The sequence below is a fragment of the Thamnophis elegans genome, chromosome 5 (genome assembly GCF_009769535.1).
Source record: "Thamnophis elegans isolate rThaEle1 chromosome 5, rThaEle1.pri, whole genome shotgun sequence".
In the NCBI taxonomy this organism is placed as follows: domain Eukaryota; kingdom Metazoa; phylum Chordata; class Lepidosauria; order Squamata; family Colubridae; genus Thamnophis; species Thamnophis elegans.
Window position 1 is genome coordinate 6,633,598 of NC_045545.1, and position 14,157 is coordinate 6,647,754.

General features: G+C 40.2%; 1 protein-coding gene across 1 annotated transcript in view; it reads right to left on the bottom strand.

Moving 5' to 3' along the window:
• Nucleotides 1–201: 201 nt before the first annotated feature.
• The window catches only part of SLC30A7 (solute carrier family 30 member 7), a 34,794-nt gene continuing 20,838 nt past the window's right edge, over nucleotides 202–14,157 (bottom strand). Inside the window, 3 exon segments of the mRNA XM_032217344.1 lie at nucleotides 202–601; nucleotides 2,825–2,974; nucleotides 4,263–4,353. Coding sequence (XP_032073235.1) covers nucleotides 554–601; nucleotides 2,825–2,974; nucleotides 4,263–4,353 — 289 coding nt within the window. The 3' untranslated portion in view covers nucleotides 202–553.

The following is a 14,157-nucleotide window of genomic DNA, read 5'->3' on the forward strand; positions in this document are numbered from 1 at the left end:
GTACAAGTCACAGCCATAAAAATTAATAGAAAAAACCCCCAATCTTTCCTATCTGTGCTGACAGATACTTTGATAAAAGGCACTCTGAAACCCAATATGGTTTGGTTGATTAAGTTTGCAAAGTACAAACAGTCTTATAAAGAGTTATGCTGTAGAATGTCAACCGCTGTGACATTAACACCCAAAGTAATTTGTTTAATTTCTCCCTCTCTGCAAATAATACCGGTTCTGTGGGAATGAGACGTCTCTGCCACAGCTTTAGAGAAAGCACAGTCAACGATTGCAACCTCAAATCTGTATCGGTAAGTCTGCTGTAGGCAGGGACGAACTTGGCAAAGGATCCGCAAAGTTTTGGGGTCTTGAAAGTCATTCCCAGATTAATTCCAAGTCAATCCCCCCCCCCCTTTCATTTCTCTTCTGCTAATCGGACTGGCAAGAGATTTTGCTGGGGAATGGAGAGACCAGGAGTTTCAATTTCCAAAGGAAGAACTAAGTCTTAAAAATGACAGTACTGGAAAGCTTTGGTCCGAGGAGGAGGAGATAAAGAGGCTCGCTACATCGTGGCAAAGTCGATCTGTACATACAGTTGCCTCACTCCAGCCTGCAAACGCAAAGAAGAAAGACACGTAAGTCAGAAATGAGAACAGGTGAATCTCACTTCAAATGCAGGGATCTCCAACTTGGGCAACATTTATGCCTTGTAGACTTCAAATCCCAGCATGGCTGGTGGGAATTTTGAGAATTCCAATCCACAAATCATAAAGCTGCAAAGGTTGGACACCCCCTGCTATAAGGTCACTCATTTATTATCTGTTGTGGCCCAGCAGGTGCCGTTGGAGCTGCCACCAGACTCCGACAGCGAGGGGCCCACTGAGTCGGCTCTGGAGGACCCTGGACAGGGTTCCGACTCCGAGCAGGGCGCAGAGAGGCTGGTTGGCCACCAGGAGGAACCTGAGCCTTGGAGCAGTGGGGAGGAGACAAGGGAGAGTGAGCCGGAGGCAAGTAGTGAATTGTTCCTGGATGCCCGGCACCGAAGAGCTACTAGGCGTCAGGAACAATTACGCAATTACAGGAGGTGATTGTACTCAGCTGGTGGTCATTAGGCTCCTCTCCAAACTATAATAAAAACTACTTGTGCACACGGCCCTCTTTGCAGAAGTCAACACAGGATTGAATGAGAGGACAGTACTGGGAGCTTGGCAGGCTGGATTGCTGCCAAGCCTTATCTGTGTTTATTGCTGCCTGAGTTTATCTGAGTTGCTGCCAAGGTCCTTATCTGTTTGTTTTTGCTGGCTTTCAGCCACCAAGGTTTGGTGTCTTGCTATTAAGTACATTCCAGTTAAGTTTTGTCTCGGCATTCGTTACTGGACGGAGGAGGGGGTCAGAACAGTTATCTGTCATGGAAGTGACTCACAAATCATTGGAGGCCTGCTCCATTCAGTCAGTGTAGACCAGTGGTAGTCAACCTGGTCCCTACCGCCCACTAGTGGGCGTTCCAGCTTTCATGGTGGGCGGTAGGGGTTTGCTTTAACTCTGCTTTATAAATTTTATAAAGTAAAGTTACTTCCCTATTTTATAAATCACCATTTACTGTGGAACCGGTGGGCGGTTAGAAAATTTTACTACTAAGAGAGATACAAAAGTGGGCGGTAGGTATAAAAAGGTTGACTACCCCTGGTGTAGACCAATGGTTGAGATGAGGCACTGGGATCAAAGAAACCCAGGTTCAATTTACCACAGAGGTCACCGCATGATTGTGGGTGAGTTACTCTCTCATCCCAACTCCCCAAATATAGTGACTGCTGCGGGGATAAAATAAAGGAAGTTCCTTGTTTGCTACCTCATGTTTCCAATGGAAAAGCAGATATACATTCAATAACACGACCATTACTATCAGCAATAGTTAGACTTAGACTTATATACCGCTTCATAGGCTTTCAGCCCTCTCTAAGTGGTTTACAGAGTCAGCATATTGCCCCCAACAATAATCCGGGTCCTCATTTACCCACCTCGGAAGGATGGAAGGCTGAGTCAACCTTGAGCCTGGTGGGATTTGAACAGCCGAACTGCTGAACTGCAGTCATCTGAAGTAGCCTGCAGTGCTGCATTTAGCCACTGCGCCACCTTGGCTACTATGTATGAACAGTTCTAATTAATAAGATGGCACCATAGCAAGCTCTTGTATTCCTTGGTCTTATGATCGTAAAAACAAATGGATTTTTCTGGTGCAAAATATTTTCATAAGAATGTTTGAAAAGAATGCTTAATATAATGAAAATGAGAACTAGTCAATATGTAAAACTTCTGTCCATGATCTGGTGGACTAAGAATCTCCAGACATGTAAGTCTTTTATGATCCATAAAGAAAAATTTAAAAAACACACCGACAATGACACAATAAATGTCAGTGGACTGTCTCTATTTTAAAGTTCAGAATCTCACAGATTTATAAACTGCTGTTTTTAAACATTTAAAAATGCTAGACAATGTGGGCATTCCTAACATTTAAAATTTGTACCATTTTTAGCAAAACAAAATTAAGAGGCAAATTTACTCCCTGTGAAGCGATTCACAGACCAAAAATGAATAAAAAAAGTGACAGATATTTGCAAAGCTGAAGAACATATATCTACAAATAAGTAGAATTTTATATAGAATATTTAGAATTTACAGTAAATTCAGAACTAAGGCTGCTTGCAAGTCCTGAACTTTATAACCCAACTTTTATTTTTAACAGGCTAAAAATACCTTATAATGAAATTTTCCTCGGTTGCCAAAAGTGGGATCGTAAGTTATAACTTAGGTAAACAAATGCAAACTTTACCTGAGTAAAAATGTTGTGAGTTTGGCTTAATATCCACTTTGCATCAGCATCTGGAGCTACAAATAGTTTCAAAGTCCCTATGTAAACATCAGTACAGAGAGTCCAGAAATGAGGATCGTGCAAATTGTAAACTCCTTGCAATTGTTGAACCTAAAATACAGAATTTAGTATTTTAGTTTTCCCTTCTTTTAAATGGTTGTACCAGAGTGGCTTATAAGAATCAATGAATCCCAACCCTGAATAATAATATGTACTCTGTTACATAATAAGCAAAATGAATTCTCTCAAAAGATGTCCAATTATTATTTTTTTTAAGACCAAATATAATAAATCAGCCTCAATCTCATTTTGAAGAGAGGGTTTTCTTTTCCCAATTTTGGAAAAATGTTTCCTTCATGCTATAAGAATATTGTAGTACTTTGTACTAAATCATTTTTTTTTTAAAAAATCCCAGGTTGTTAAAGCAATCAAATTGCACAAAATCCTAAACAAAAATTATGTCCATCCTCACATTCGTGACCCGTCAAAACCGCGCTCGACTAAGCCGCACCCGATTAAACCGCATCGCTGACGTCATCAACAGGCCGACAACAGCCAGTGCGGAGAAAGAAGGGCGCTTTAAATAGCACTTTGAAAGCAAGCCGATTCAACTTAAGGTAAGGGTTAGGTTTAGGGTTAGGTTTTAGGGTTAGGTTAAGGGTTAGGGTTAGGATTAGGTTTAGGGTTAGGTTAAGGGTTAGGTTTAGGGTTACGTTTAGGGTTAGGTTAAGGGTAGGGTTAGGTTAAGGGTTAGGATTAGGTTTAGGGTTAGGTTTAGGGTTAGATTTAGGATTAGGTTTAGGGGGGTTAGGTTTAGGGGTTAATTTCAGGTTTAGGGTTTACAGCGTGCTTCTGTCTCCGCGCTGTTGTCGCCCTGTTGATGACGTCAGCTATGCGGTTTAGTCGGACGCGGTTTAGTCGGACGTGGTTTAGTCGAGCGCGGTTTTGTGGTGGAACCCCTCACATTAACCCCCAAACAAGCACATTGCCTTAAGGCTTAAAAATTATATACAAAACAGGGTTATAACTTAACATGATCTCCATCAATAATAACTTTTTAAATATAATTTGCTTTCAAATGTTTTAGACCACCTGCCAAGGTCCAAAAGACATCTATCATGTTGGGGAAGACTGTTTTGGCAAACATAACTGAAAGTTAGTCTGGTCATTAATGTTTGTTTATTCTTTCTACAATTATGAGAATCGTACAGAAATGAAAATTGCCCAAAATTTACATTTCTTTTTTCATCAGGTAATCATTTTTAGTTTTGGGGTTTTGTTCATTTACGAAGAGATTTGAATAGGCTTTCTTGGAGGACAGGTGTGCTCCAGATGTTAAATGTCTGCTGCTGCTCTAGTGAGGTGTAGGTTGCAAACCAATCAAAATATTATAACTCACCCGCTGATAGCATTGAGGCAAAGCACTTTCTAGAGAAGGAGGCGTTCGCTGCATCAAAATTCCAATGGATTCTCTCAGGAGTGGAACAACACTAGAAATAATATTTAAAGTTATTTTAAGTACACATGATAGGTAGATGGACAGATGGATGGAACATACTGGAATTAAATTCATTCTGATGGAGAGATATGCTGGGTTAACAACAACAGCCGGGATTGCAATCGCTAAGCAATGCGTTGACAACATCTTGTGTTATGACTGCATCATTTATCAACACAAATTCGATTTCCAATTGTAATTATTATTTGAGGACCACCTGTATTCAAAACATATGCTGAAGCTGAATTGTTCAGATGTAAACATTGAGGAGTGATTTCCATATTCTAAATATCCCTCCCTCTCTCTCCCTCGCCCTCTCTCCAGTGGTGGGATTCAAATAATTTACCAACCAGTTCTCTGCCCTATGACCATCAGGGTAGGTGGGGCTCAGTGGTCATGTGACTAGGTGGGCGTGGCCAACTCCAGGTCACTCAAGTCGATGGGCGCTTCGCCTTAGCTGGACAATGTTAATAAGGGTTAACCGGAGAGGCAGTGTTTCTGAAATCAGGTCAATAAAGATCATGCTAGAAACAACACCAGAATGTTTCTTTCTTTACTTACTACTTACTTACTTACTTACTTACGTACTTACAGGATTAGCCCTGTAAAGTGGAAAAAACAAAAGGGAGATTTCTTCCAACAATCGGTTCTCCGAACTACTTAGAAAGTTTACCAACCGGTTCTTCTCCCGATAGGTAGCGAACTGGGCTGAATCCCACCCCACTGCGTATGCGTCTCTCTCAAAGAATTTACTAATTACGGTAATCTCTCATGAGAGAAAAAGAAGATCAAGACTATTCTTGATCTTACTATTCAGCAACATACAATTCAATTTTGACTCAGGTGCTTGACAAATGGAAATACTGATATGAAAAAATATATGCGCTAACTCTTTATGGTCAGTTACAATAGTAGCTAAAACAACTGTCAAATTAGAGAATAATACATTTTTTTCCCAAAAAGGATGCTTGCTTTTAGCTTCTGGTTTAGAAAAGGTTTAATTTATAATGCAAAATAATAAGAAAAGGGGGTACAAGTAGGGGAGAACACGAGAAGAAAGATCACAGAACTCAACTAAATTAGTAGGTACATGTTCAGCCATAATTAAATGACTGGTGTAAAACAGCCATCTCTGCATTTCTTGAAATAAGGAAACCCGGGGATTTTACCAGCGCTCAAGCAGAGGGCATTTGGAAACAATTTAGAGGCTCCATTTGACAACTATAAAATGAGTGTATTGAAGTATCATAGGAGACACACAATTCCCATGATAAAGGGCTAGAATCATAGAATTTTTATGACTCTAATATCAGGAATACTAACCGCACCACAGGTACCCGTGGAGTGTGTGATGCACAACAGAACATACAGGGTGGGGCATAACCTTTTCCTAGGGGGTCACAGCAAGATCGACAGCAGTTTACAACTCCGCGACACCTCATTTTAAAGCCCATAAAAAACTGAATTGAATGAGCTATTAAATGTTAAATTTGCTTTAAGAATGGCTGGAAAATTCGATTTGGAAGAACAAAGGATCATGACAGAATAAAATGCATTGCCTTTCGAGAGGCTCGCGATGCTGGAGCGACGTTTATCAATCCACCTCGTTTGAATGCTGTTCGAAGGGCTAATGGTGTCATACTGACTATTAAATCGTGGTCAATAAACTCAGTTTTTGATGGGCTTTCGAATGGTGTATGAATTATTTGTGTTGTTATTACAAGTGTTGCTTGACCCCCTAGGAAAAAGGTTATGCCCCGCCCTGTATATTAAGATGTGGTTATGCTAACTTCACTAGGTATTTGTGTCTGATGTCCCACTGCAAATACGAGAGGAGCACGTTGTGACATCACGATACACATTTTTTTCATTTGGGTACTGTATGATTAGGATCAAATGACCTGACTCCCAATAGTCTTAGATTTGGACATATTATCAAGAATCTTCAGAGATAGTAAAATACATAACTTTTCTTTCTTGATTTAAAATGTACATCATGATTGAATGAAGTATATGTAAGGACTGTGGAAGAAACACGCAGAATATATTTGTAACCAATCGATACGCTTTCAACAAGATGTAACGAAAGATGATTATTTTTCTTGTTTTCTTTCTATTTAACTAAAACAATAAAAAAAATTCTCAAAAAAAAAAAAGAATCTTCAGAAGGCTGGCTTGGAATTTTCTAATAACACCATAAAACGGATGGTTTCCTGTCTAGATTAAAATGTTTCATTGCTCCATAGCTTTAATTTCCGCTTTAGAGCAATCAGAAATATAAGGGTAAAATGAGTTTTAAATGATATTCAGTAGAAAGAAAGTGAATTAAAAAGATAGCTCTTAAGCAGAAAAAATTGTATCTTCAAATTTTCAAAATTTATTCTCTATTTACCTCAATAATACTTCTTTTCAAAAGACATGTAAATGTACAGAACGAGAACATTATTCCTGGACATTCTGCTGCAAACATAATCATTTCCCATCACAAGTCTGCCCATAATGGAAATTAATCATTCAACATCAACGTTATACTTTCTCTGAGGGAAAGGTGATGTGTAATAGCAATAGCAATAGTTAGACTTATATACCGCTTCATAGGGCTTTCAAACCCTCTCTAAGCGGTTTACAGAGTCAGCATATTCCCCCCCAACAACAATCCGGGTCCTCATTTCACCCACCTCGGAAGGATGGAAGGCTGAGTCAACCCTGAGCCGGTGAGATTTGAACCGCTGAACTGCTGAACTGCAGTCAGCTGAAGTAGCCTGCAGTGCTGCATTTAACCACTGCGCCACCTCGGCTCAGATATAATATAATGAATATAAATATAAAAATATAAATGAATATTTAACACCAAATAAAAGCGTAAGAACTCCATAAGGCTAAGAGATTTATTGGCTGCCAGCCAAGCAAGTGGTTTTTCCACAACTATCAAAATAGAGGAGAGAAAAGGGCTTTAATCCAAGTAGCCTATCAATGTATGTCTACCATGGCGTGGACATGAAGGCAAGTGTATTCTCCTTCAAAAGAAAAGAAATATAGATTCCCTCGAGCCTGCTGATTAATGGGAGGTTTAGGCGGGATCCAAAAGAGGGGTAGATTTACCCTCTGCAATAAACTATTTTATTCTTAGCTTTAATAACATTTCAGGGAGACTTTAAAGTAGAGCCATACAAGAAGGCTTAAATGAAGTTCAGCTGAAGCCTGTGGAAAAAGTGAATCAGAGCAATTATTCCTTTAGAAACAAAGAACTGCAAAAAATCAACGCTTGATCTAATGATCTCATAAGCCTTTTGAGATCACCTAGATCCTTTGGGGGGGGGGGCGCGGAAGGCTTGATATGTCCTACAAGGACCTATCCAGATGTAAAACTTTTTTTTTTAGAAAACCGCATAAATAGTCTAATCTGCAATGCTTAACAAAGACTCTTTGTTATTTCTGCATGCGACATTTCTAACAACTGTTAGCAATCTGGTTTCTACAATTGGCACTTGCAAATAATAGTCGGGGGGTGGGTTATGCCTGCTTATTAATATATGGCTGCATTTGGAAGCTGTATTAGATGGTATTGTGGCTTACATATTTAACAACTGATAATACTCGGATATTGTGGTGTAACTGTTTATACTACTCATATGCTTGACCTTGGCTGATCTTGAAAAACGAAGAAAGGCTGGCTCTAGTTTAGGACTGAATGGAAGACATCAGGAAACGGCTATAATCATAGTTAGATTGGGAAGTCAAAAAAAACAACATCCCATAAGAGGTAACGGTAAAAGCAGCGGTGGGATTCAAATAATTACCAACCAGTTCTCTGCCCTAATGACCAGCTGGGTAGGTGGGGCTCGGTGATCATGTGATCATGTGGGTGTGGCCAAGTCATGTCACTCAGGTCGATGGGCGCTTCGCCTTAGTTGTTACAACGGTAATAAGGGTTAACTGGAGGAGGCAGTTTCTGTAGCAGGGCAATAAAGATTAAGCTAGAAACCAACACCAGAATGTTTCCTTCCTGCCTTCCTTACAGGATTAGCCTGGAAAGTGGGGAAAAACAAAAGATTTCTTCCAACAATCGGTTCTCCTGAACTACTTAGAAAGTTACCGAATAGGTACCTATTTCTCCCGAATAGGTGCGAACCGGCTGAATCCCACCACTGGGTAAAAGTATTTAGCCGAGGTGGCGCAGTGGGTAGAGTGCAGTACTGCAGGCCAACATCAGCTGACTGTTATCTGCAATTCAGCGGTTCTAATCTCACCGGCTCAAGGTTGACTCAGCCTTCCATCCTTCCGAGGTGGGTAAAATATATTGGCTCTTTACTCAACTGACCACATGGGCATCTGAGATCTCAACCAAACCTGGATTCAAAACACAGCCTACAGAGTTGCCCCTGCAGGGCCCCATGGGAGTCTGACAACCAATCAGAATACATTTCTTACACAGGAACAGGAAACAGAGAGGTGGGACTGACAGGTTTATAAAAGCCTAGCAAGCCCCTCCCTCGGCCCTTCTCTTCTTCTCCACCAACATTGAAGCATGTGATCACCTTTTCTGTTCAGGGCTCAAGCCATGTGGGTCCTGTCCACCATAAACCATCTTCCAAGCAGCCTCCATGTCTCCAGTGTCTTTTTCCCCACTTGGAGCCGAACCCAGAAGGACATTTCTTTCATCACATGCTAAGCCAAAATCAAAAGCACATATGATGGCTTAGGGTGATATTTGAACCAAATCTTTGCATGTTTAGTCATGCAGTTATGATTTGAAACTGAACTATAACTCGTATATTCTCACAGATTCCCATAAGCAGCCTTCCCCATCCCATTCCAAACGCAGCAATGAACAACTATATCAATATAGCTCTCCTGTGAGTTTCGACTGCAGAACTTTGCCCATAAGGATGTAATGGAATAGAGTTGCAATATTTCATGGCACGTAGCATATAGTTAAAAAAGCCTAATTCTGCTGTTATAGGCTCTAATGCATCGCAGGCAAATATATCTGGAATGCATCAATATAAATTCAGACGTAGATCAAAAAAGTAGAGAATGTGGGAAAGAATGAGCAGTTACGTCCAAACCAAAAAATGGGAATTTAAGATGAGCAATTTACATGGCAGAGATTCCTTTTAAAAGAAAACAATCTCTCCTGATTACACAGGAAAAACCACCACTTTACTGTATTAAAACAGGCCTCTGTTAAACTTCAAAATAATTTCCTTTCAAAGCTGGATCATTCCATCACCGAATAAGTAACATAAGAACAATTGCATGTTTCTAAAATGCATTTTACACTTGAGAATCTTGACAGGAAAATTAGATTTACTCTCAAGTGAAACACCGTGTTTAGGGCAATTGGCATTCAGAATCAAGAGTCCTATTACCCATAACTTCCATCACTGCGTGCTTTTTACAAATTCCTTTTCTGCGATAGACATTATTTTTAATCTAAAAGATTGATTTTTTAAAAAGTTTCAAATCAAGTTTTGAGGCAGAAAGTGAACCAGCAATGAAGCTATTAGCAGCAATAGGCAGAGTTATTGCCTGATTTAGTTGTTAAAAAGGCAGGACAGCTGGCTAGAATTCTTAATCAATCATTAATCAAGATTTAAGAAGCATTCATATGTCAATATGAATCCTACAAAAGCAATATAAGAACTAACACACATCTTTAGAAAATTGAATAAAATATTTTCTAGCACTTGAGTTCCAAATCAATGTATTTTTATGTGCTTCTGGTTACTACCCTTTCTATCATGTTTTCAAATAAAAAGAAGTGAAACGCAATATGAATCCTTATATTTCCCAGGCACAGCTATCACAAATAAATACAGTTATTTCAATTGTAATGGCAGATACTATTTTGCCAACACTAAAGATGCAACCCTGTCAAGTTTCATTTTCAGAATAGAGAAATCTTCTATAGAATAAAATATAATATAATAGCAAAGTTGGAAGGGACCTTGGAGGTCTTCTAGTCCAAACCCCTGCCTAGGCAGGAAACCCTGTTCCAGACAAATAGCTATCCAACATCTTCTTAAAGACTTCCAGTGTTGGGGCATTCACAACTTCTGGAGGCAACTTCTGTTCCACTGATTAATTGTTCTCATTGTCAGGAAATTTCTCCTCACTTCTAGGTTGCTTCTCTCCTTGATTAGTTTCCACCCATTGCTTCTTGTTCTCCTCAGGATAAAAGAAAGTTTTCTGGTTTATACCATGGTGAATCAATCCTTGAAACTATCACACTTCAGAATTTCAGAAATGATAAATGTAAAACATAGAAAGAAAAAAATGGCAGCTTCCAGGATAGTATTTTATTACCTCCTATGAAACAACTTATCCTCGCACTTCTTGCCATAGATTAGGGTGTCAATTCCCAATGACACATTGTTCATCAAGTGATGTATAGTGACTTTTTTCCCCTTCACTAAAACGGGGTTTATTTTATGATAAATCACTACTTAACACACTAGTTTTGGGAAAAATACTAAATATTATGAGTAAAATTAAATTAGCAATAGCAGTTAGACTTATATACCGCTTCATAGGGCTTTCAAGCGCTCTCTAAGCGGTTTACATAGTCAGCATATATCGCCCCCACAGTCTGGGTCCTCATTTTCACCCACCTCGGAAGGATGGAAGGCTGAGTTCAACCCTTGAGCCGGTGAGATTAAACCGCCGAACTGCAGATAGCAGTCAGCTGAAGTGGCTGCAGTACAGCACTCTAACCACTGCGCCACCTCGGCTTTGGAAGGGCATATTAGCTTCCTTGCCAACCATTGAATCACCTAATTTAGTTGCAGCCTTCAATAGTCTCAGATGCTCTAGTCAACATCCCAAAGAATTCTGGAAATTGAAGTCCGCACATCTGGATGATATCTTGACTGGGAAAGCTGCTTTAGTGAGAGAACATGCGTAATCTACTATGGTGGACATAAGATTAAAGGTGGCAAGATATTTTATATTTTGCTCATCCAGGCCTTTGTTACCTTTTCCTAATAGTGAATCCTGGATGTGCAAAAGAGGAAATATCTTCTCATTCGTTTTTTTTGCATCTGAAAAGGTTTTTGTTACAACCACAACAAGCCTTGTAAAATCCCCATGGATCAGGAAATTTCACTAAAGATAAAAAAAGGAGAACTAGTGTAGTGGTTAAAGTTTTGGATCTGGGGCAGGGGAGACCCAGTTCAAGCCTCCCCTTACAGCAGTGGTGGGTTTCAAAAATGGTTCGAACCTACTCTGTGGGTGTGGCCTCGTTTGTGGGAGTGGCTTGCTGCCCATGTGACCGGATGGGAGTGGCTTGCCACCCATGTGATTGGATGGAGTGGCTTGCCGTCCATGTGACCGGATGTGAAGATGCCGATGACACTTTTCCAGAACCAGCTTAAATTACCTCACACACAGCACTGGCATGCATAAGAATATGATGTCAACTTTGTTTTTTAAAAGGAATCTTTGGTTTGCGTTAAAAACAACTTCAACACACGCAATGTTCTGATTGCACCACAAACGCAGTAGTCATCCTTACCTTTCACAGAGACACTGAGTTTTATAAATATGAGCATGATAGTGTAGAATAATCATATCCAAGGACCAGTGGTGGGTTTCAAATAATTTTGGAACCTCTTCTGTAGGTGTGGCCTGCTTTCCGGGTCCACTGGTGGAACCTCTTCTAACCGGTTCAGTAGATTTGACGAACCGGTTCTACCGAATAGGTGCTAACTGGTAGGAACCCACCTCTGCCTTACAGCCATGAAAACTAGATGACTTTGGGCCATTCTCTCAACCAAACCTAACACAGGACTTTGTAGGATAAATAGATAGAGCAGCAGCTATTATATCCGAGTCAGCTTGAACAAAAGTTGCAATAGACAACTAAGGAAGAGTTATGTATATTATTTTGAGTTGAGAAGTATCCTTCTCAAGTATCCTTCTCAACTTGGATTTAATTTGGATGGCAAATTTTAAATTCAATCATTTTTTAAAAATATTGATGCAAAAGTGTATAGAGAATTTAAATTATTTTTTAAATTATCAATCAATTCTCTACAAGCGCTTGCTGGCATCTAGGGTGTCAGCACGACCCTTGTTTTCATCTGAAGTATCATTCTAAGGCACGGGTTCCCAACCAGGGGTACTAGCAACCTCTGGGGGTACAAAACAATATTCCAGGGGGTGAGAAAACCTGGGTTCAGAAGTTTCAAAATTACAGTGTATATGCCAGAGGTGGGTTCCTACCAGTTCGCACCTATTCGGTAGAACCGGTTCGTCAAATCTACCGAACCGGTTAGAAGAGGTTCCACCAGTGGACCCGGAAAGCAGGCCACACCTACAGAAGAGGTTCCAAAATTTTTGAAACCCACCACTGGTCCTTGGATATGATTATTCTACACTATCATGCTCATATTTATAAAACTCAGTGCCTCTGTGAAAGGTAAGGATGACTACTGCGTTTGTGGTGCAATCAGAACATTGCGTGTGTTGAAGTTGTTTTAACGCATCTTCATATCTGGTCACATGGGCGGCAAGCCACTCCCATCCGGTCACATGGGCAGCAAGCCACTCCCACAAAGGAGGCCACACCCACAGAGTAGGTTCGAACAATTTTGAAACCCACCACTGGTATATGCATAATTATATGCATATATTATTTTGTAAGGGGTGCGAGAAATATCAGAAGCGTTCTAGGGATAAGGGGGTAGGGAAAAGGTTGGGAACCCCTGTTCTAAAGAATCCTCACATTCAATTGCCAACTATGCTCAGTTCAGCACCACAATCTCTCTACTTACCCCTCTACGCCATTAATCTACCTTCTTTCTAAATTGCAAAACCAAATCCAACTTGTCCAGCACTAGGGTGTGTGGTTCAGCACTCTTCAGTCTGATGTTTAGACCGAAAACAGAATTTATGATCTAGCAAATGTTGAGCCTCTATTATGCAGCCTGGAAATGCTTTGCTGGAGGAACAGAGTGATCTCACCATTCTCGGTATTAAACTGTAATAATGAACAGTTTAAACCAATCCCCGTTATCAAAATACAGGAAGTTGTGCAGAGTCAAAGCATAATGGTAATTAAGTTGAAGGCCAGTTCACCCAAACTTTATTTAAACAGATGGGCTAATGCAATTCAATCTTCTTTGTGCAAGCCCTTCAAGACTTATTCCTCTGCTCAGGGTCTTTTCAGAATCAGATAACATGGAAATGGGACATGTATTACTTTTTGAAGCTGAATTTGAAAGAGGTTCTAAGCAGAATTTTTAGTCTTAGAACATTTCCATTCAAAAGCTCTGAAGTGTAGCAATGTTAGCTAGAGATGGGAGAGGGGCTGCCTGCCCCTTGCTTTTCATATGCTTAGGTTGCCCTTTTACAAGAATTAGCAGCCAAGCAATTGGAGATTCTTCTTCTTCAGATCTTTCTCTATCATGTGTGCAATCACTCGTGATTATTGCCTTTTTCCTGCTTTTACAGGGCCAATGGTTTATTCCTCCAACTCATGAAAATGAATGGCAATCATTATGATACAAACATGGCAACATCCAGGGGTTACTGGAAAAGAGTTTCACCAGTCTTCTAAACCGAAAACCACCAAATTCCGTCAAGATACTGAAAAAATTAATTTCTATCATGGAATTTCAGAACTAAAATTGGCCTAAACAAATCATAATGTGTTGTGGCCCAGCAGGAGCCGTTGGAGCTGCCACCAGACTCTGACAGCGAGGGGCCCTATGAGTCGGCTCTGGAGGATGTGGAGGACCCCGGACAGGGTTCCGACTCCAAGCAGGGCAAAGAGAGGTTGGTTGGCCACCAG